This window comes from Lepidothrix coronata, unplaced genomic scaffold (assembly GCF_001604755.1).
Source record: "Lepidothrix coronata isolate B3197 unplaced genomic scaffold, Lepidothrix_coronata-1.0 Scaffold99, whole genome shotgun sequence".
In the NCBI taxonomy this organism is placed as follows: Eukaryota; Metazoa; Chordata; class Aves; order Passeriformes; family Pipridae; genus Lepidothrix; species Lepidothrix coronata.
This window is the reverse complement of record NW_016690279.1, coordinates 3,787,481-3,801,542: the sequence shown is the minus strand read 5'-3', so window position 1 is coordinate 3,801,542 and position 14,062 is coordinate 3,787,481. Positions and strand designations below refer to the sequence as shown.

General features: G+C 50.0%; 1 protein-coding gene across 1 annotated transcript; it reads left to right on the top strand.

Moving 5' to 3' along the window:
* Positions 1 to 340: 340 nt before the first annotated feature.
* LOC108501062 (BPI fold-containing family B member 4-like) lies at positions 341 to 13,628 on the top strand. Its single transcript, XM_017822596.1, has 17 exons — positions 341 to 351; positions 2,451 to 2,575; positions 3,203 to 3,332; positions 4,108 to 4,222; positions 4,704 to 4,808; positions 5,055 to 5,210; positions 6,789 to 6,852; positions 7,243 to 7,306; positions 7,739 to 7,830; positions 8,848 to 9,021; positions 9,686 to 9,739; positions 10,233 to 10,400; positions 10,512 to 10,579; positions 11,679 to 11,721; positions 12,190 to 12,253; positions 12,587 to 12,663; positions 13,213 to 13,628. Exons 3-17 carry the CDS (start codon positions 3,221 to 3,223, stop codon positions 13,234 to 13,236), a joined length of 1,380 nt encoding a protein of 459 aa, XP_017678085.1. The 5' UTR covers positions 341 to 351; positions 2,451 to 2,575; positions 3,203 to 3,220; the 3' UTR covers positions 13,237 to 13,628.
* Positions 13,629 to 14,062: the final 434 nt, after the last annotated feature.

Sequence of the window (14,062 nt, the reverse complement as noted above, 5' to 3'; positions counted from 1 at the left end):
CTCTTCCAGAAATCCTGTTGCTGTTTAACCTGCAATCTTACAGAACCACAAGTTCAAGTCGGTGCAGGATGCCAGAAGCTGCTCTGGAGCATCTCTCCTCTGTGGGTGTTGGTCTTCCTGTAAGCCCTTCCACTTTCCAGCATTTGTGTTGAGATAATCTCTTCCTGAATTTCTTGCAATGCTTTATTTCAATATATCTTCCCTTGTCACTGCAGGACTGAATCCAGCCTCCTGGTAAGTGATGTCTAAATCACTGCTGCAAGGAGAGGATGAAATATGGGCACGTGAGAGGGAGGCAAAGGATATGGCCGAGGAAGAAAAACTCACAGAGCAAGAAGAAATATGGACAGGGTGTGTAAAATGGTGTGTTCCTCAGCTCCTGCTCACTGCTGTGATACAGGACATGCGTGTGTGGACACAGATTTCTGCTTCTTGCCATGGAATGGTGAGATGATCCAATGTGAGTGTGCGGCCGTGCTGTGTGAGTGCATGTGCATGATGACTCAGATATTTATTACAAATGCAGTGGCATCTCTGAAAACAGCTGGAAATCCACCTTTGTACATGCTCAGCAGCTGGCTTTTGCCAGCAGCAGTGTTCCTGCAGCCTGTACAAGGCCAGAGCTTCACTGTGGGTGTTCGTGGCGACCGCTCGCTCTGTACATTTGGATGAGGCTCTTTGAAAGGGATTAAAAAATGGTTGCCCCAGGCAATAAAAGCACACTGGGGCAAACAGCAGAGGCAGAAATAAAAACAGTGAGTGTAAATCATCCTGAGTCACCTGGGGAGAAAATGGGGAAGGTGGGATGGGAGCTGGTGGTGGGATGTGGGAGTGGGATGGACTGGAGAGGGGCCGACTGTGGAAGGACCTGCTTGTGTGTCTCCAAACTGTGCATTCCATGAGGGACCTGGGGTGAGCTGTAGTGCTGATCCGTGTCTCTTCTCTGCAGTCACCGTCTTGGCAGGCAGCTGGGTTGCACCATCCAGGGGAGATGGTTTTTTTACTTCACTCTGCTACTCTGGTCTCCTCAGAGGGGCTAACGTTATTCATAGGATCATAGATTGGTTTGGGTTGGAAGGGACCTTTAAAGGTCTAATCCAACTCCTGGTTTTGGGACTAGACTGTCACTAGCACATCAAATGTAGTCCAGGATGAGTGTGTGTTAAGTAAAACAGGAGCTCCTACAGCGTTTCTGTGACGGGGCTGCTCCACTGAGCCTGAGCTCACAACAGCACATGCTGAGGGACTCGAGGGAAGCACTTTGCTGCTGCGAGAGAGAGCACCTTGTGCAGTACTCAAGAGCATCCTAAGGCTATTTTTGCAGCCTTCTGTATTCCCATGGGACAGAGAGCCCTAAACTCACTGTGGTGGTAGCAGCTTTCTCCCAACTTCAACATGAACGTATTGGCTTGTGTTTGTTCCTGTGCCAACGCTGTCCCTGAGCCTGGGCAGGCCTCCTCTCCCCCTTCTCTCCTTCTCCTCTCCCACATTTGTGGAGAATGATCATATCTCTGCTGCTCTGTGTTCCGTGAGGCCGAGCACACCGGCCCCTCTCCGGTTCCCCCGCTGTTCCCCCAGCAGCCCTTTGCTGCCCAGATTCCCCCCAAGTGTGTCCCTGTTGAACATGGGTGACCAGACCCGAACAAAGTCCCCAGATAAGATCTCCCTGGGGCCCTGCACAATGGAAACTTCCGTGAAGCCCGGCCAAGGCATCTGCTGAGGGGTGAGATTCTCGTTCCTGCGGGATGAGATTTTCCCTTGAGATCTGTGTTCCTGCTGCCCTCAGCTCGCTCAGCTACCATAAGTGCTGCTTGTTCAAAATTGTATTTATTGTTGTCTCTGTACATTTTGATACCATTTCATTTTTTTACGATCAATTTGTGACACGTGACAGATCCAACTGAAATCAATTTGAAGCTTGGTCTCAAAAAAAGCCAACACTTGTCAGTTCTCTGCAACCTCTCCACGTCGCTTTTTCTCAAGAAAATCTTTTTCAGGGCTGCACTTGAAACAGAAATGAGCATTGTAAGTCCCACAGCTCCTCAGGGATTGGCAAAAGCAGATAGTTTCCTACTTTAAGCCTCCTTGAACCCCTGCTCATATGCTCTGCGTGCTGCCTTCCTCCACAGCCAGCCCCATCAGCCTCCTGTCAGGTTCAGATGCTTTAATAACTGATGGTATCCTAAATAAGTTGGTTTCCTCAAAGCGTGGGGATCCCTGCCATGGTTGCAGAGCATCCTTTCTAAGACAGACTGGGGGAGGAAAAAGCGGCATCCGAGTGATCCAGGCCACAGAGGGAAATGGCAGCCCGTCAGGGCAGTGGTGACGTTGCCGTGTATAAATCAAGAGAGGTGGCAGCTGGGTGTTGCTTGCAAGGAGCAGGAGCAGAGGGATGGCTGCTCATGGGCCAGGGTAGGCTGTGAGGAGAAGGTGTGTCTGCTTGGCTGCAGGTTTTATATAAGGGTGACTCTTTCATCTCAGCTGCGGGGAAGAAGGAACGTCGCAGAGCCTTGAGGAGCCCAGAGGAGCTTGAGTGGAGCCAAGACCCTGTCTCAGCTGGCTGTGGCTGATTCAGGTAACATCCTCTGTTCACTGGTTGTGTGGTGGCAGGGTGACAGGTGTGGTGGCAGGGTCCTTGCTCTGGAAAGACACGTGCAGTGTGCCTGGTGCTCGGCTGCTTTATTTGGAGATTGTGCTGGGCACCAAGCTCCCCATCACCAGCCTGTGTCTGCCATTTCGTAATTAAATTTATGTTGATAATTATTAAATTATAACTTTTAGCTAGCTTTTTTTTTATCGCTTATGCTTCAGTTTATTGCTTTTGAAAGTTAGAAAGAGCAAGGATGGTCCTCAGATGCTTCTCTTGGCAAAGCCCCTCACTGAAACACCTGCAACTGCTCACCACAGGGATACAGAAATAATTTAAACATCAGTTTGGGGGAAAGCAGTTTTGCTTCTTTTGAGTGAATATTTTGGGCCAGTCACAAGGGACCAGGAAAGGGCTTTTATTGACTCATGTGTGGAGTCTGTCCATATGTATGGACATGAAGAAGGTCCTGCTGCTCTGGACTCGGGAGTCTGACTTGAGCTGGATAAAGAGTAAAGGAGGGATTTCTTTCTTGACTTCTTTCCTCCTAAAGACACTGGGATCTCTTCTGATAGGATTTTTCCCCACTGTTCCCTCCGATGTCTCCCTTGCCAGCAGGGGAATCTTCTGGAGATGACGGTATTGAAGCTTTTTGGAATCATCTTTTTCTGTGGCCTCCTCTCGCCCTCTCAGGAAGTCTTGTCTGGCCTGTCCTGCGCTGTCAGTCCGAGGGCCATGCAGAATGGTAACTACAAAAAAGCATGAATTGTGTTTGTTTTGAAAGCTCTGTGGGATCATGAAGGAGAATAAAACCTCCCGAGTGTCTTTATCCTTATTTTATAGTTCCTCAGGTCTGCAGACTTTGCTCAGAGCCCCTGAGAGCCATTGCTGGGTTCGCAGGTCAGGGAAATCTCTGCTCCACAACTGGGACGTGTTTCAGTACCAAGCAACCACATAGAATTTCAGGGCTAGATCTGGGTTATTTCCTCTTTATGTCTCATTTCCATATTGGAGTAGCTGATATTTGACAAACAGCTGCTGTGAAGTAGCAGCCACCATAATATTTGCAATGTTCCGGCTTGTTTCAAGTTGTTTCTACTGAAAACAAACAAACAAAAAAACCGAAAGCAAAAACAAACAAAAAAACCCGAAAGCAAAAACAAACAGGCAAAAATCAACAAACAAAACCCCTGACAAATGGAAAATGAGTTGTGAGTGGAAGTCCAGGCTCTGAGTGGGGTTGCTGGTGTTCCTGGCAGTGCACAGCCATCATGTGCCCTCCAAACTGGGGGTCTGGGATGTTAACTCACCACGGGGAGCTTTGGTTTAGTGCACGTTGCAAAATAGCATCCCTTTGTATTTAGACTGCATGGAGACAACTGGTAGCTCCAAGAGGAGTTCTGGGGAGCAAAAGGGCTTTGCTGTGCCCCATCTTTGCCAGGACAGAATCACAGAATCAGGTTGGATCTGACTGACTGGGGAGAGGTCGCTGCTGGTCCTCACACACAGATGTTTTCCAGTTCTCTCAGATGCCATAATTCATAATGGGCTTCTCCAGCAGCACCTGCAGGGCCTCGTGCTCCCCAACATCATGGGTGAAGGGGGTCTGCTGAACTCTCCCACCAGCATCACAGGGTAAGTGCTTGGCTGTGAGTGCACCTTCACCATCAGTTCTGAAGCAAGACAAGCTGAGCTGCTGGTGGTGGGTGGTGTGGTTGGCCCAGGCCGTTATCCTCATTTTATCATGATACTGAAATTCTGACCCAACTGAAGTTGTCTGTGTGGTAGCAGTGCAGGTGACAAGGTGCACTGCAGGTTATGGGTGTGGGTGCAGAATGACAGCTCTGGTGGTGGCTGTTGATGTCTGAGATGCTTGACAGCACTGAGAGAGGGGAAAGGGACCACAGAAGGGAAAAAGCTGACAGCTCTACAAACTCGCCTTCCACCCCAGTCTTGTTCTAGGCTGCCTTCTTTTGGCTTTCAGCTGTCCCTTATCCTCATGCCTCTGGCTGGAGGTGGCTGTGGTGCTGTGGGTGCTGCAGGTTCCTCATGGCTACAGCTGCTCAGCTGCTGGAAGATGTTTTTAATTTGTGCCAGCCTTTGCTGTTGTTCACAGCCTGCACCTCGTCCAGGTCCGGCTGCCCAGGCTGTCGGTGGTGCTGCTGCCAGGGATCGGGGTCCAGCTGACCATCGGGGCAAAGCTGCAGCTCAGCGGCAAATGGTGAGCAGGGAATTCGTGGTGGCTGATGAGGGGAACCCCTACTCTGCCATATTTTGCATCTTTTATGGATTTGGGGCTGTTTCGTACCTTATAATAAAGTTACAGAGCAAAACAGGCAGCAGAAGATGGCTCTTGACATTGGTAATGGTCTGAAGGAGAAGGAGGTGCAGTCTGCTCCTTCTGGCTTTGCTGAGTTTCTCTAGGTAGAGGCTGAGAGATGAAATCATCCCATTTTCTCTTTTGCAGCTTGGTTGGCCTGCTCTCAGAACTAATTGATATCTTAGTGGATGTGAACATTACCGCAAACATTAAATGCACGAATTTTGAATCTGGCACAGTCCAGGTTGTCACTGAAGACTGCCTCTGCATTCTTGGGGCCATAAAGATCAAGGTCCTTTCTGGGTAAGTGCCTATGGATTTATGTTTTCCATTGCATGCAGTCCTCTTCTCTTTATCCAACAATATGGACAGTCTGCCAGGACACAGGCAGTGCTCAGCTGATACAGAGCCAGGCCTCAGGGATGGAATTTCTTTCCTAATGCCAAAGCCAGTTGCTTCAGTGGAAATGGAATGAGGTTTAATTTCCTCTGTTTATCTGTGGAAATTTTAAGATCTGAAGCATGACTTTCTCTAGACTTAGCTAGTGAATTGATATCCAAAGGGTACAAGTAATAGGGCAGGGAGAGTTCTAGGAAAACAGCACCATTGCTTGCCCTGGTTTTACATTCTGCCTTTGGCTGCTGTTCCAGGTGAATGCTGGGCATGTGGAGTTTCCCTCTGATTGCTGTGGATGTGGGTAATTCCTTGCAAATGTCCCATCTCTTGCTCAGTCTTATTAAATTCTTGACAGCAAGAATTTGCTGACTTTGTGTATTGATGAACGCAGCAGTAAATTGATCATGGGAAATATTTTCTTTTATTGCTTTTGAATTGCTCACTTTTCAGGTTCATTGAATTTCTCCTAATTATTTTTTGCATTATGCATTATATATTTCAATCAGTGCAGCAGCTGCTTTGAAAAATGCTGTGCGAGTGAACAGAAGAACATGGCTCACCTGCTCTCGGGGGTCATGTTTTAAGTTTTAGCAGGATTACAGTGATGGTGTGCGGGAATTGAGTTCCCAGGGGGGTAAAGGAAGTGTGGATGTACATGATTGACTTCATGGCCACTCCTCAGATGCATCTGTAGGCAGAATTTTGGCATAAATAACAAGATGCTCTATGAATTCCTGCTGTCTGTGGCTTGCCAACTCAACAGTCCAGAAATATATTGATTATGAGACGTAACTGGCTTTGTGCTGCTGCAGGCATTGCACGTCCCGAGTGAGCTGTTCAGCAGCAGTGTGGAAATGTCACACAGCAGATTTCTCCTCTTGTTATTCCAGATGCAAATTGTTTGTTCCCAGTAACGAACATGAGGCTATTTCCTAACAGCTCTCTCTTCCCTTAACTACAGCACTGATTTAAATACCAGAGGGAGACACAAAACACAGGTTACTCTGTGAGAGGCTCGCTCCTTTTGTGCAGTGATATCTGTGCCCTCTAATTGCTGAAGGAAAAATTTCTTCACAGAAAGGGTTGTCAAACATTGGAGCAGGCTGCCCAGGGAAGTGGTAGAGACACAATCCCTGGAAGTGTTAGAAAAGCATGTGGTTATGGCACTTGAGGACATGGTTTAGGGGTGAACGTGGTGGTGGTGCTCAGTTGATGGTTGGACTTGGTGATCTTAGAGGTGTTTTCCAACTTTAATGGTGCTGTGATTCTCAGCAATGAGATTCTCAGCCCTCAGTGGGGCGAGTGACCCCTTTGCCCCCCCAGCCCTCTGTCCAGCCCCTGCTCTGGCCAGTGGCAGCCACAGCAGTGGCCCTGAAGGGATGACTAAGGACCTAGCATAGTGTAAAATGAAGGCTGGAGATCCTTTGGTCTCCTGTCCTGGAGCTTTTTTTGTACTGATTGGGATTTTTTTTCTGACCTTTCCAGCTTGCTCACCCTGTCAGTGAATGAGATGGTGCTTCGTCAGCTGACAGCAACTCTGCCTGCTTTGGTATGGCTGAGGATTGCCCTCCTTTCACAGCTGAAACACAGAGATACTGGGAAAAATATGTTACGAGGTCACAGCCAGCTGCACCATCTCTCTGTGCTGCTCTCCCACATGCCTGGCATGTGCCATGAGGCAGGAAAGTTTGTGGGCAGCCTGGCAGCTCCAGAGGGCTGTGGCCAGCGGGACAATGTCTGAGATATTCCCCAAACCAAAGTGTTCCCCTTTGGTGTTGGTCCCACGGCTCTGGGGTTTCTCCCCTGCCCCCAGGTCTTTCACAGCATCCCAGCAGCACTTGTTCCATGGGGATTTAGATGGAAAGGAGGGGGTCTGGGCAGGCTGCGGGTGACAGTGGTGAAGGGGGTTGAGCAATCACATTTCTGGTTTGTGTTGCAGCTCTGTCCTGTGGTTGACATCGTGATGAACCTCGTGAACATCCAGCTCCTGGGCACTCTCAATGGTGCGTTTCTTGTGGGGGTGAGGTGCTGCTTCTCCACGTTCCCCACAGTGGGAAGGGCTGTTCCCATGTCAAATCCATCAGTGCATCAATAGAAGTCCAACCCTTCTGCAGGGCTGCTGTTGAACCTTGAATTCACACCCCAGCACTCCAAGTGAACTGCTCCCACCTTGGCCCTCCTTATATCAGTTTTATGTGTCGCCCTTGGATTTGGCTTTATTTTCTTTGATGCTCTTTTTGGGCTATATCCTAAAGGCTGATACCACCAAGCAGAATTTGGGGATGTTTTGGCCATTTGGAGTAGCAGCAAGCACCCTGCAGCAGTGAATCTCAGACTGTTTGTGGGTGTGGGGGTTGGTGGTCTGAGGGGTCAGGGGAGGAGGTTGTGTTGCTACTTATTTCCTGGTGTTGTAATGATCCTTTTCCTGTGTGTAGCTGTCATCCCAGTTGGCACGGCAGGAACGATCCACTACCAGCTGGCCAGCATCCCCTATACCTCTGGCAAGTTCCTTGGCCTGGATTTAGATGTAAGTTAATGCTGGGCAGCAGGACCCTGGGAGTGTGGCTGTGTGTTGCCTTTCAGTCTGCTCACCTCATCCCACGGGAGCTGTAGAATCCTGTGGAGGAGCTGAGCTAATGACTTGTCCTGGAAATGCAAGCTCCTAAGTATTTGGATCTTGATCCAAGTCACCACTAAGCAACTGTGTGTACTTTTCTTCAAATTTGCTCTGTTTTCAAACTTACCCTGAGTCTGCCCAAGACTGTGTGTTTGTTGGATGCAGCTGCTGGGATGAGCAGCTCTCCTTCTCTTGGGATGAGCAATTTTCCTCCTCTCTCCTGCCGTGCAGACCTGGTGTTAGTACTTTTTGCCTTTGCTGTTCAGCTTCTGTGGTGGGTGAATGCTAAACCAGGCTAATGGATGTATTTTTCACTTCTGTCTTACTGGGGGGGGGAGAAGGCAGCAAAAAGCAAACTACTTTCAAACAGGAGAGCTTAAATAAAAGCAAGTGGCTGGTGAGCACTAAAGAGGAGCAACTGCTGACAGCAAACACTGCAGCCTCTGAAACCCTGCTGCTGCTCTGGCTTTGGAGCAGTCACTTTGTAGGGATGAGTCTTTGTCCCCCCAAGACCCCTGGATGGTCAGAGTTGGTCTCCTTAGCAAGTAGATGGTGTCAGTGTGGGACTCTGTGGAGTTGCAGGGTGGCTGATGCCTGGATGGGTGTGGGAGGGCTGGGGCTGCTGGGAGCTGCACCGTCACCCCTTGTTTGTCCCTGGAGTGAGACCTCAGGGATGAACTGAAGCAGTGAGTTGTGATTTGGACAAAGCACGTTGTTATATGAGAAGGCCTCAGTTACGCACACGTGCCTTTATCAGCTCCTGTCATCTCTGGAACACAGAGGGAACTGTTCCAAGCCCAGTGCTTTCCCGGAGCTCTGGCGAGAGGAGGGCTGTTCAGCTGGCACTGGCCCCGCACTCCCGTCTCAAGGATCTGGGCCTCATGGCTCTGAGGATGGGATTGATGTCCGTGTCACCTCTCCCTGCAGGGTGCAGTGAAGCAGGTGGGAGGCATCACCATCCCCCACGACTCATCCCCCTCCGCTTTGCCTCCACTGATGGACAGGCTCCTGCTCATGGTGATGCGCCAGAGCTTCGTCAATGCCATGCTGACCCTCCTGCTCCGGATGCCGCCACAGACCTTCCCCTGCACACCAGATATTGTGAGTGCAGCAGCACCTGTATTTCATGCCAGAGTGGGTGAAAAGGGACAGGCATCAGCCTGGCCTCGGGTCTGCTTGGGGAGGGCTGTTTGAGGTGTCCCTGGTGCTGCTGGTGCTGTGTGTGCATGTCCCTGTGCATGTCCCTGTGCATGTGCTCGCTGGCAGAGGCTCAATCCCCAGTGCTGCCTCCTTCCTGCTCTTCTCAGAAAGCTGTAATAGCACCTGCACTGCTCAGCTGTGCCTGTTTCTGTATGGGCACCCCAGGGACACCTGTTGAGACCAGTTGTGTACTGATTGTGCCATGGACTCCTGCAGACTGTGATCCCTTTAAAGGAATCTGCAAAATGTCACTGAGAAAAGCCACTGTGTGTGTGCAGTGCCATTACCTGGGTGTTTCCACCTCCTGTGCCTCCAATGTGTACTACCAGTGGGAAATGTTAGGGGTCCACACACTATCAGGTGTTGAAAGCCTTTGGAGGACATCACCTTCCACAGCCAGGTGCTCTCACCTTAACAGCTGACCAGGAATCACCCAAACAGCTAGGGAACAGTGGAGAGGGTGGGCAGCTCAGGGTGCTGTGCAATGGGGTGGCCCTGGCAGGATGGGTGTTGTTTTAGTCAGCTGGAGTGCTCATCAGGGCTGCTGGTGCTTCTGTTCCCACAGTTCTCTGGTGCCAACCGTCTGCACGAGACCTTGTGGACCATCGCTCCTGCTGGGGTGAGTGACTGGTTCAGGCCCGAGGGTTTGTGAAAACCTCGCCAGGTCTGAGCCATCCAAGGGATGCAGCTGGAGGTGCCAGCGTGCTGCTGCCAAAGGTCCCCAGCCTTCTGCTGCCCTCCTCTTGCACCAGCATGGCCTGAGCCTGCCCTGCTGCCTGACCAGCTGATGGGAGCGGGCAAAGGGACTGCGGGTTTGCTCAGCCTCAGCAGCCCCTGCCCTTCTCCCGCTCCCTGAGCTGGGGAAAGTCTTCACCCACAGCTCATAGAGACCTAGACAGCTGATAAATGTCTGACACAGAGGCACAGATAGCTGACATAGAGAGCTGGTAAATGTCTGGTATCTCCCATTTCCTGGACACCCTGTGTGTGACCTTGGAGGAGGCTCCGTGGAGCTGTGGGGCTGTGAGAGTGTGCACCAGGACTGCTGATCCCCTGCTTGGCCAGTGTGTGCAGTGCCAGTAGCCACCTCCATGTGTTTCCAATTCCCACAGTGCTCCACCTGCCGTGGGACCAGCCCTGTGAACATCAGGCTGACCTTGGGTGGGAACCCACTCATCCTCTTGGAAGAAAACAAAGCCAGTGTCAAGCTTTCCGTCTTGGTCCAGGTGTTCCTTAACCGTTTAGATGGATCCGTCCTCAACCTCCTGCTGCTGAAGGCCGTAAGTGTGGATGGAGTCACCTCCAAGGGGTGCAGCGTGCAGCCAGCTGGGTGACTGGTGTGTGGGATAGGGATGTTTCCATGTGTTGATCTTCTGCCTCTCTGCTGGCAGGACCTTGGTCTAAACGTCCGCGTGTCGATTGTGGGAGGCAGGCTGGTGCTGCGGCTGGCCCTGCGCAGGTAGGCTGGCCCTGGGCACGTAGACATTCTCTGTGTTGCAACTATAGCTCTGGGTCTGCTGACTTGAAACGTTTTCCATTTCTGTAAGCCAGACTTTTAATTTTCTGAATCCGGGGATTTCATACCTGGCTGATGGCACGAGGTGGATGGACAGGGTGGTTCAGGAAGGATTACAGCAGCTGGAAAGTTTTAGGAGGCTTGGGGGAAAAGTGTGTCAGTTTTATAACAAGGAGGAATGAGGTAACCTGAATAATTGTAAGACTGTCAGCTTGACTTTGATCCTGGGCAGTGGTTAAAAATGCCTGATATTGGACATGAGTGATAAAGGAGTAAAGGAAAGTGCTGTCATTAATGCCAGTCAAGGTATGATTAAAGATTGGAGAGCATTCCTTATAGCAGGAGGTTTGAGGATTTTGGGCTATTTAGCTTGTCAAAGAGCTGGATTTAGAAGCAAAATTGGCATAGCTTGTATGCAGTGATATAGGGAATAGAAATGCATCAAAAGGCTTTTAATTCAATAGACAAAGGTATAACAAGATTCAATAGCAGTAGAAAAGAGAAATTGAAATGGAAATAGAGCATCCATTTTAGGTACGAGTAGTGGTGTGATTGCAGTGATACATGAGGAGCTGTAGCAAATTCTCCAGGTCCTTAAATCCAGACTGGGTGTTTTTACATAGAATTACAGGATGGTTTGGGTTAGAGGGGACCTTAAAGATCACCTGGTTCCTACCCCCTGCTACAGGGTTCTAGAAGCTCTGCTCTCAGCTGTCAGGAGCTGACTCCTCTCTGAAGGTGAATAACCTGTGCAGGGAGAGGGAAGGGGCAGCCAGGAGCCGTGTGTGCCCTGCTGCAGTGCTGCTTCCTTGACAAGCAAATAAAAATTAGGTTAAGTTTTTATTTTCCTATTTTATTTTCTCTCTTGCAAGTCTGGCAGTCCCTGCTTTTTGTGTTACAGTGGAGGGACCCCTTAGTGGGTGATGCCACACAGGGGTCCCTGCCCATGGGCTGAGGAACCTTGTGCTTGGAGGTGGCTGTGAGCTTGAGCTCTGGCCAGTGCCTTGTGTCTGACCTGCTGTTTGCTCTCCTTTGCCTGCAGCACCTCCCTCTCCTTGGAGTCTTCCGATGTTGGCATCAGTAATGTAAGTCTCTGATACCAGTCTGGGCTTTACTGGGCAGGCAGAGCCAGCTGAGCATGATGCCCTGTAGCTTCAGGAGGGAAGGGAGCCAGGCCATGCCTGTGGGATGCTGTGATGGATTGCTCCTGCTGATGGTCATAGCTGTTAGCTGCTCTGTGGTGTAGGTTGTAGCAATTCTTCTTTTGCTGTTCTTTTTTCCCTTCTGCCTTTTCTAATAACGCAAAGGTAAGGCTGAAATCTGTTTGTTCATTCACCCCTGCTCAGGCAAAGCTCACACAGACCTGCAGCACGAGTGTCACCAGGTAGAGGTTTTCCCAAAGGAAGCACTGAATACAAATTGAGGAATAAAAGTAGATTTGCTTTAAAGAGAAGAGGGACTGTTGTTTCTTTTGCTGTGTCAGTGCAGGATGGGGTCTCTGCTGTCAAGGGCAGGGCAGTGCCCCTCATGTGCTTGTTCCTTCTCTGGCTCAGATCTCGATCCTGAAGCCCCACTGCAGCAGTCTGCTCATGGAAACATTACTGCCTGTGATGAATGGTAAGGTGCCCAGGGTGGCTGTAATGTTGGGAGTGTTTGGGTTTCTGGGGAAGGAGGGAAGAAGGGAATGTGTATGTATGTTTGGAAGCTCTGGCAGGAGAGCAGAAGCCATCAAAGCTCTTTGATCCCCATTCTGAGGCTGGAGTTAAATATCCAACCTTATTCTTGCACCATCCCACCCCAGCATCAGTCCTGGCAACAGTCAGTGGCACAGAATGTAAAGAAAGCCAAGTGCATGGTGGTGCTGCAGTCAGTGCCCCTGAACAGCTCTGTCATGGGGCATGAGCTGGGTCACCCCTTGGTGGTGTACAAGGACCTGTCTGTCTCCTGCAGGTGCCCTGAGCATCGGGATCCCACTGCCAAACGTGCTGGGCATTCCCTTAATAAAGGTGGATGTGCACATATTAGCGGTGAGTGTTCAGATGGGCTGTTCTCTCCTGTAGGGAACTGGCACAGGCCACTGGGGATGTTTATAGGACCCTGCCAGTGCTGGTGGTGTGTACCAGAGCCATAGATTTTAACCCCTGAAAGGCCAAAAGAGCTGCTCTATCTGGCTTCCCTCAGATCAGGGAATGCTGCCTGAGGATGTGATGCCCACACATGGACCCAAGTGTGTCATGAGCAGTGCTCAGACCCCGGGGCAGTTCCTGGTTCCCTGTCCCTTCTTTCCTTTCTGGAGAACTTGATGGAAGCAGCTCTGGTGTGGATCTGGGGGGTCATGCAAGCCCTTTTCAGTGGCACTTTCAAAGTGTCTTGAATTCCAGCCCTGTGCACCCTGGAGGTGTCCCAGAAGAACCAGGATGTTCTCCGACACTTCCCAAAGGGTTCTGTGCCCTCCTTATTACAAACCGGACATGAAGATTCTTGCAGGAGGGTTTTCTCTTTGGTTTGTGTTGTGAAACCAGCACCCCTCTAAGTTGAGAGTTAACGTGGTTGTGTCTCTCCCTGCTCCCCTTCAGGGCCTGATCGTGCTTCTGGTGTGAGCTGGGGAGTGCAAGGCACAGAGGGGTCTGCGGGGACAGAGAGAGCAAGAGACCAGCGAGGACAGAACACCAGGGCCAGCATTATCTGCTTTTCTTTCCTAAACTTGATTCAAGATTATTGATAATATTTAAGACACTCTAAAGTAAATTGGCTCGTGTGAGTACAGCGACACTTGCATAAGCCAAACCCGATTGGCCGCTCTGTGTACAAATATTTATTTAGAGAAGTTGGTGTGATTTTGGGGTCACAGTCACAGCAGCTGCGTGTGATGCTGCAGTGGAATTGGGAAATTTGTTCTGAGGTCAAACTCTTCCTGATGGAAAAAAGAAGTGAACTTGTTGCATGTGGCTTCCGAAGCGAATATCCCCATCCAGGTTTGGGAGGGTGTGAAGTGCCGAGTGGGAGCTCAGGATACATTTGTCATGTAACTCTTTTAATAAATGTTCCTACTTTTTTAGTGCTCAGAATGAGGTTCTGGTTTCTGATGCTTCTCAGGGAGAGCTTCTGTCCTGCCCCCACTCTGGGGTCTGGTTCCTTAGTGACAAACGATATTTTGGTTTTGGGTTTAAAAACTCTTCCGACTCGAACTTCCTGAGGAAAGAAAATACTTGGATTTTCAGTGGCTCCTCCTGGCTTGGTAACCTCCTGACCAAATGCTAATCCACAAGCAGAAATCATAATTAAATCGAATTTTCAAAGGTCACGAAGCATTTCCTGATAGAATCTGAAGGGAAACTTTGTTACCAGAGAAATGAGAGGTCTGATAGCCCTGGAGCACACCCGTCTGCCTGCCAGAGCCACATCTGCTTAGGCTGATGTCACAAT